Here is an 8,822-nt window from a genome sequence, read left to right as displayed (position 1 = left end):
TACTAAAAAATTTAGTGAACTGAAATATTCGGTTAAAGTTAACTAAAAACGTTCCATGTCAAATTGTGTACTCCCATTGCTTTATTTGATCATTTGAGTTAACAGAGTATTTAACTTTAACTTTAACTGATCATTGTTTTATTTGATCCTCATTGTGTACTTCCATTGTTCTACTCCTGCATTTAGTACTATATCTGCATTGTTCTACTCCCATTCAGTTAACAGAGTAGTTCATGTCAAACAAATTCTGAAATATACCTGCATTTAGTATATCTCCATCTCCTGCATCTTCAATCATCTCATCTTCTTCAGGTGGAGTGTTGTTGAGGTCTGGGAGAACCATCTTCTACAGGCGAGACGACGAGGCCGTTGTCAGTGGTGAGCTGGTACTACAGGTAAAGCATGTTCTCCAGAACCTTCCGCTGCTCCTTATGTGTTGCTGATCTGCTACAACTATTGTTGCTAATCTGATGATGCTGCTGTTGTGAAACTACTGCTGCTGTCATACTCCACCTACAGAAGAACCCAGCAGCTGTTGTTGCTGCTACTGATCAGTATGACTATAATCTCTGTTGTTGCTGTTGTTGCAGGAGAAGGAACATGCCCAAGAGAAGAAGGATCACGCCCAGGACAACAAGAAGGAGCAGGATAAGGCCCTAAGGACCTGGGATCGCTGCTGCTGGACCTGGGACCTGGGATCGCTGCTGCTGGAGCTGGGACCTAGGATTGCTGCTGCTGGACCTGGGAACTAGGATCGCTGCTACTGTGTGCCTCCTTGGCACCCCTGGATTTGGGATCGCCGCTGGAGACAAGGACCTGGGATCGCTGTTGGAGGCGAGGACCTGGGAGCGCATGGGACCTGGGCGCATGGAGGAGAAGCAGGGGCAGGCGGAGGAGAAGCAGGGGCGGGCGGGCGGACGATGTCCTGGTGAACAGGCGGGCTATGGCCTAGCGGATGGAGGAAGAAGATGATGGGGATACCGATTCAAACTAGGGGCAACGATGTAAATTCCACCGTTTTCACCTGGTCGGAACGAATCCTCCAGCGACTTACATTTCGGAACGGAGGGAGTATTTAAAATTATGTTCCTCTCAGTGTGCTGCTTCCGGCGATCTCATCAAGACGACTGCATGCACGGTTGATCGGGAGAGCAGGTGTCTTCGGAACCCTGTCGTTCTAGATCCTGCCTGGAAGAATGACAATAAGGATTTTGGGGAGCGTCTCGACGCGACTGCTCCCGATCCGTCCGCGTCTCCATCCTCCTCTGCTTCCACTACTTCTCCTGCATTGACCCCATGACCGACAACGCCGAGGTTGCTGTTGCCGCCGCCGCATTGGCCTGACCAACCGGAGGGTATGATTCGCTCATCCCCTATTTGCTCGTTCATGTGCTAGCCGTATATGTTGTGTTCATAGAGTTTCGGTTCTATGTATTGTACATGCTCACATTCTTAGGTATCAGTATAAGTTGCACACTATGATAGCCATATTTACTGTTTACTGTAGGATTAGTCTAATAGAAAAGGTGTTGATATTTCCAACAGTGGCTTTGGCCAGCGACTTGACGTCTTAATCCCCAGATCGTGATCCGACGGCTTTGGGATTGCTCAGACTCAAGACAGGGCGAAATCCCAAATCGGCTTGCCGATGCTGGCAGCCGCGACACCCGATGTGCCGTCCGCATCTTGGTAGCCCTGTCATGGATTTTATCGGTACCCCTCCTCAAGCACCGAGGGAAACACTAGATCCAGTTCTACAGATCGGACGATGTCGACGGTGTCATTCCTCTTCTTGAAGGTGATGCCTTATTCGCTCACGGCATCCCCGTGTTGGATTGAAGATCTTGGTTGTCGTGTTGGTTCGAGCTGCTTCTCAAGACGCGCCGACGCGGGCATCCGAGGTCATGTACGACTTCGCCAATGCTCCCCCATTGCTTCCGCCTCCGTCTCGATGGGTCCTACAAGCTTTGCGTACTAAAAAAAATCAATGGACAAAGGCTTATCTTTCTTTTTCGGAAAAAACACCGAGTCTACAAGAAGAGATAGTATGTCGTGTTCACTTGGCAGACTAGCAGGCTAGCACGCACCGTCGCCTCACCGACGTACGTACGCACGCGGAGCGTTTGACGAAATGCGCGGCGAGCCACCGACGTACGTGAGCGAGGCGGAGCGGAGCCGCGTATTCCACCTGCTCCCTCCATCGGACGGGACTCGGAGGGAGCATGGAAGGAACGCGTCCAACGACTCTCGATCGGTACTCACTCAAGTCGCAGTCGCCCGTACCAACGACCGGCCCTTCCGCTGGCCGCCCGTTTCCACATTTTCCAGCAGTAGCGTCCGCCGCTGCCTACGTGCCACAATTAGTCTCGAGTCTAAAATACCTAGTGTTCTCCTGGACGCCTAGCTAGCTACTTTCTTCGTAAAGAATTATAAGAGCGTTTAGATCGTTAAAAATAGCTGCTCACAAGACAAACGAGTTAGGTACGTGCGCTGAATACATAATAACCAAAGCTCAACTAATTAATGGATCGGATGAGTTGCTTTCATCAAAAGATAAACAGCTACTTGTACAACTTTACATGGATCCCACCCATCTTTTCCACGTTGTCGTCGGCTCAAATGAACGCAGCCCCTGCTCTCGAGTGGTCTAAATTTCCACCAGAGCAGAAGAAAGGAGAGTCCTCCTCTGTTCTCTAACCAAGTCAACACAAGAGGAGTGATGAGAACATTCCCAGCCCCTTCCACCTGACCTCACTCAGCCAGCCCGTTTGACCCGTCTCATCCAACACTCCCCACCACCCATCGCTATATATCAACACCACAGATAAACACAAAAAGCAGACCATCTCCCTTTCTTCTCCAAGAAACATCTCTCCTTGCTCAGCAGCTCAGGCCTCAAGCTTACTGCAAAGTTCCCTCCATCGATCCTCTGCTCGTGTCTTAGTTTGCAAGAAAAAACAATGGCTTCTTCTTCCAGCGCCCGAAGCAGTCGCGTGGCCACATGCCTCGTGCTGCTTCTCTTGGTCGTCAGCCTGCGAGAAGCCTCCGCGGCGCGTCCACTCCGGCCGGCCGGCGACGTGTCCAGCGAGGTGAAGGACCAGGCGATCGTCGACAAGTACGCGCCGCTTCTGCTAGCCATGCTGCCAAGGGCCCCGGCGCCGCCGTCCGCCCCGAGCGGTGGCACGAACGAGGCTGGGAACTGATGAAGCAACCATAGGGTTTTCCACTAGGACAGAGAAATCGCTAGGCATACGTATGCCGAGTAGTTGATGGTTTGGTTACAAGATGGTTGTACAGAACTGTAAGAGTGAGAAGCGTAGGATACTAGGATATACCCCAAAATTATACCTTCATTCTTTCGTTTATCCCTTCAAGTATTTGTTGATTGAAAGAGTTCTGTCGTGATCCATTCTTTGAATAATTGGTTGTTAATTATCACCTATGCAAGATGATACTGGCAGCAAGAATTAATGTCCCAGCTCCTCACAGTATATCAAGGGGGAAAAAACAGTAACGCCACCATTCTTACCTGAATAATTTACCCAAAAGAAAATTCTAGTACTCCCTCTGATTCATATGAATTGTCGCTGATTTAGTACAAAGTTGTACTAAATTAGTTAATATGGATCGGAGGGAGTACTAGAATGCTGACTTGGAGCAAACGTAGCTCCTCTGGATCCCATCTCCACTCCACCTGGAATCCTATTATCCCCAAAATTCCAACATTAGGCAGGTGCCAGTTCATTTTTCTTTTAGGCCAGAGTCCTTATGCTCAGCCAGCAGCTGAAGCAAGTAAGCATGCTGCCATAATTCAAAGATCTTTGGTGATGGGTGATTCAAAACAGACCTGGTTCGATCTTGGTATCCAGTCATAGAGAACGAATGCAAAGCAACGTTCCATCTTGGACATCCACGGCATTTATATTCAGTATTTCAGGTGATGTTTCTGCTCCTCTGACAAAAAACAACAGTCGCCCACCTCCTTTCTTTCACGCATGACAGCATCCTTGACATGAATACCAACCTAGAAAGCAAATAGTAAGACTGCAATCCTGAAGTTGATCTGCATCTGCTCGCGTTAAAAAACCAGATCAAGATTTGGAACATATATATCCCTCCAGTCTCATCTCATAAACAAGAATGTTGAGGAGTTGGCACATATCCTCCGTGTCGTGCTGTGGTTCTCCCCTGCATAGAATTCAAGAACTCTGCCGCTAACCTCAATCCAGCGGCATGATTCGAACTCAAGACCTCTTGGTACAAGAAGAACCACCCTAACCAATTAGGACATCATAATGCTTGTGACTATTCACTTTTTTTTTTTCCTTCTTCGGTTCAAGGCTAGGTCGGCCCATTGTTGAACAGGTCATTTTATCACTATTTCTTTTTCATTTTTTCTATTGTTTTTTTTCCTTTTTCTTTTGCAAAAAATGCTCACACTTATAAAATTTTGTTCAAAATTTCAAAAATGTTTGCTTTTTAGATTTTAGTTCATAAAGTATGAATGTTCACATTACAAAAAATTGTACAGATATATCAAAAAAATGTTTGCTTAAATAAAAAATGCTCACACCTATACAATTAAATCTCTGAACATCTATTAAATAGAAAATTTGTTTGTTTCTTGTTTGTTTAAACAAAAATGTTTGTTTATTGTTCCTTTAGATATAAATATGCTCACATCAAAAAATTAAACACTTTTAAAATTTCTGAAGACCTATATAATAGAAAAATGAAAATATATCAATTAGTGACCGGTTTATTGTTCATTTTTTGTTTTTTTCATTCATGTTGTTTTTCGCTTTTCCTTTTTTGTTCTTTTTATTTTTTTAAATGCTCACATCAATAAAATGGACCCAAATTTTCCACACCTTAGCATCACCATGCCAAGCATTCATGATAAATTTCATTGAGTCTTGTCATTTTATGCATTTTCTAAAGTTTACCAGGTGAAAAAAAAACATAACACACTTGTCGAACGTGACGCAACATGTGTTCGGTATCCGAATTCCTTCAAATTTTGCATAGAGACCCGCCATGAGTATGCCCACATGCTAGAAAATTTTGTTTCCTTGTCATGCATGGAAAAAAGCACACCATGTTCAAAGTGGTGCTTCGGGTAGGCCGGTAGACAACTCTGCATGCACTTTTTCACATAAATAAAATGGATCAAAATTTTTTCCACACACTAGCATCACCATGCCAAGCATCCATGATAAATTTTATTGAGTTCTGACATTTTATTCATTTTTTAGGGTTTTCCCGGTGGAAAAACCCTAAAACACTAGCGGAACATAACACAACGTGCTTTAGGTGTCTGAATTCCTTTAAATTTTGCATGGAGGCCTGCCATGAGGATGCCCACATGCTGGCAAAATTTAGTGTTATTTCATACATGGCAAGAAGCATACCATGTTCAAAAGTGATGGTTCGGGTAGGCCGGTAGGGCAAGTCTGGATCCAATTTTTTTCCACACACTAGCATCACCATGCCAAGCATTCATGATAAATTTTATTGAGTTATGACGTGTTATGCATTTTCTAGGGTTTTCCCGATGGAAAAACCCTAAAACACTTGCCGAACATGACGCGGCGTGTGTTAGGTGTCCGAATTCCTTCAAATTTTGCATGGAGGCCTACCATGAGCATGCCTAGATGCTGCCAAATTGTAGTGTCATTTCATGCATGGCAAGAAGCACACCATGTTCAAAGGTGGTGGTTCGGGTAGGCCGATAGTGTAAGTTTGGATGAACTTTTTTTTTCACATCACTAAAACGCACCTAATTTTTTTTCCGCACACTAGGATCACCATGCCAAGCATCCATGATAAATTTCATCGAGTTCAAACATTTTATGTATTTTCTAAGGTTTTCTTGGTGAAAAACCATAGAACACTAGCCGGACGTGATGCAATGGTCATTAGGTGTCTGAATTCCTTCAAATTTTGCATGGAGGCCTGCCATGAGCATGCCCACATGCTGGCAAAATTTAGTGTCATTCAATGCATGGCAAGAAGCAAACCATTTTCAAAGGTGGTCATTCGGGTAGGCCGGTAGGGTAAGTCTAGATGAAATTCTCTTTCAATCACTAAAATGGACCCAAATTTTTTCCACACACTAGCATCATGATGCCAAGCATCCATGACAAATTTCATTGAGTTCTTACATTGTATGAATTTTCTATGGTTTTCTCGCTGAAAAAACCCTAAAACACTAACCGAACGTGACGCAGCGTGTGTTCGGTGTCCGAATTCCTTTAAATTTTCCATGGAGGCCTGCCATGAAAATGTCCACATGCTGGCAAAATTTTGTGTCATTTCATGCACGACAAGAAGCACACCACTTTCAAAGGTGGTGGTTCGAGCAGGCCTTTAGGGCAAGTCTGGATGCATCTTTTTCACATTAGTAAACTTGACCCGAATTCTTTCCACACAATAGCATCACCATGCTAAGCATCCACAATAAATTTTATTGAGTTTTGACATTTTATGCATTTTCTAGGGTTTTTCGGGCACCATGCTAGGTGAACGTAACACAATGTGTGTTAGGTGCCCGAATTCCTTCAAATTTTGCATGGGGGCCTATCATGAGCATGCCCACGTGCTGGAAAAATTTGGTGTCATTTTATGCATGGCAAGAAGCACACCATGTTCAAAGGTGGTGGTTCCAGTAGGCAGTAGGGCAAGTCTGGATGCACTTTTTTCACATCAATAAAATGGACCCAATTTATTTCACACACTAGCATCACCATTCCAAGCATCAATGATAAATTTAATTTAATTCTGACATTTTATGCATTTTTAGGGTTTTCCCTGGGAAAAAAACCATAAACACTAGCCGAACGTGATGCAACGTGCGTTAGGTGTCCGAATTCCTTCCAATTTGGTGTCATTTCATGCATGTCAAGAAGCACACCATGTTCAAAGATGGTGATTCGGGTACGGCAATTCTGCCTACACTTTTTATATTCCCAAATGTTAATGTTGTACACAAATTGCAAACCACGTCCTTTTTTAAAATTTATCAACATTTTTAAAACACAAACATCTATTAATTCTAGGAACAAAAATTTCAATAGTGGGAACATTTTTTTTGAAATTCCAGAACATTTTAATCATTTGTAAAAGATATTAGAAAACAATAACATATTTTGGTATTGCAAAAAATATTTCAAATTTTAAAAATGTTTTAAAATGAATAATAAAGTTCAAAAGTAGAAAAAGAAAAGAAAAACAAAAAATACGCTCAGGCCTTGCCCAACCGGGCGACAACCTCGTTTCTGTCGGGTGTCTGTGGGGCCGGCCCAAGTATTATCCAATTTGAATAAAGTTCATCTATTTTGAAAAGGAATGTTGTGATTTTATTTTTCTTTTTCTATTAGTAGATGTTTAGAAATTTAAATGTGTTTAATTTTTATGCAAGCACTTGTCTATTTAAATGAACGATAAATGACCAATTTTGTTTGAACGAACAACAAACGAACAATCTTTCTATTTAATAGATGTTCACAACTTTAATTATATTGATGTGAGCATTATTCTATTTTTTTGTGGGTGAGCATTATTCTATTTAAACGAACAATTTTTTGACATATCTGTATAATTTTTTAAAAATGCGAATATTTGTACTTTATGAACAAAATATGAAAAGGTGAACATTTTGTTTTTGAAATTTTGAACAAAATATGGAAAGGTGAACATTTTTTTGAAATTTTGAACAAAGTTTTATAAGTGTGAGCATTTTTTGAAAAAAAAAGGAAAAAAGGAAATAGTGAGAAAAAGAGTCGTTCAATAATGGGCCGGCCTAGCCGCGAAATGAAGAAGACAAACAAAAAAGAAGTAAAATGTCCTAATTGATTAGTGTGGTTCTCCTTAGGCCAAGAGGTCTTGAGTTCGATTCACGTCGCCCACTTTATTTTTGTCTTTTGAAAAGAAAGTGAGAAAAAGCTGAGGGCGCCGCGTATATGTATGCAATCCGCGTATCGAAGCGGGTGAAAAGATCATCCTATCCTTTTACGAAGGGGTATAAAAAGATCTCAGCCGTTAATGTGTTTAGGGAGGGTGTACCGAAACAAAAATGCTTGGATAAAACCACGTTGTTCCACAAGTTTGAAGGCTCCAGCAACATGATCCTGTTGATGACCCTAGCACGGACCACAACATTTTTGCATTTCTGGCAAGTGGCAAGCAAAGCCCACAACATCACCGCACCTGCCTTACCAGGGTTCTTCTCGGTGAAATCCTATGCTTCTTCCAAGTGTCCGGCACGTGCCAATAAATCAACCATGCTGGAGTAGGGCTCGACCTTAGGAATGATTTGGAACTCAGATGTCATGGAATTGAACCAATGCTGGACATCTGTCGGCAACCCTGCATGCACACAAACAGAAAGTACTCCCATGAAAGTGATGTCATCCAGCCAGAGTCCTTCCTCATTTCTCATAATTTCAAACTGCCAAATAGCTTCATGGCCTCGCCCATTAAAGGCAAGACCACAAATCAAGGCGTTCCATGAGGCAACACTTGTATGGCTCTGGTGAGATTTCCGCACTTCGAGTGCATATCCACCAAAGCTTACAAGCATCTCTAAACATCTTACATGGTCTGATTCTACCTCGATCGGATCGGTTAATCCCGCGGGGAATCTAGCTCCGCCTCCAAGAGGAAGGTGGCGGCGTTATATACTTGTCTATGGCGGAGGTTGCGGCATCACATGGAGGTCACTGTTCTGGCTGGCGGCGGTCGGCGGGAGGCCGTCGTAGTCAAAGTTATGCGTGGTGAAGGCAGCTAGTCATTTGGCATGGGTCAAGGCCCTACTACCGTAT

General features: G+C 43.2%; 2 protein-coding genes across 2 annotated transcripts in view; both read left to right on the top strand.

Moving 5' to 3' along the window:
- Nucleotides 1–1,488, top strand: part of LOC123055048 (uncharacterized) — a 4,755-nt gene extending 3,267 nt beyond the window's left edge. Inside the window, exons 3-4 of the mRNA XM_044478949.1 lie at nucleotides 313–395; nucleotides 591–1,488. Of these exons, the coding sequence (XP_044334884.1) occupies nucleotides 313–395; nucleotides 591–752 (245 nt within the window). The 3' untranslated portion in view covers nucleotides 753–1,488. The remainder of the gene's footprint in view (nucleotides 1–312; nucleotides 396–590) is intronic.
- A 1,342-nt stretch (nucleotides 1,489–2,830) lies between these two features.
- On the top strand, nucleotides 2,831–3,438 carry LOC123050500 (uncharacterized). Its single transcript, XM_044473283.1, has one exon. It carries the CDS (start codon nucleotides 2,961–2,963, stop codon nucleotides 3,201–3,203), a length of 243 nt encoding a protein of 80 aa, XP_044329218.1. The 5' UTR covers nucleotides 2,831–2,960; the 3' UTR covers nucleotides 3,204–3,438.
- Nucleotides 3,439–8,822: the final 5,384 nt, after the last annotated feature.

The sequence above is a fragment of the Triticum aestivum genome, chromosome 2D (assembly GCF_018294505.1).
Source record: "Triticum aestivum cultivar Chinese Spring chromosome 2D, IWGSC CS RefSeq v2.1, whole genome shotgun sequence".
Taxonomy (NCBI): Eukaryota; Viridiplantae; Streptophyta; class Magnoliopsida; order Poales; family Poaceae; genus Triticum; species Triticum aestivum.
This window is presented reverse-complemented; position numbering and strand designations above follow the sequence as displayed.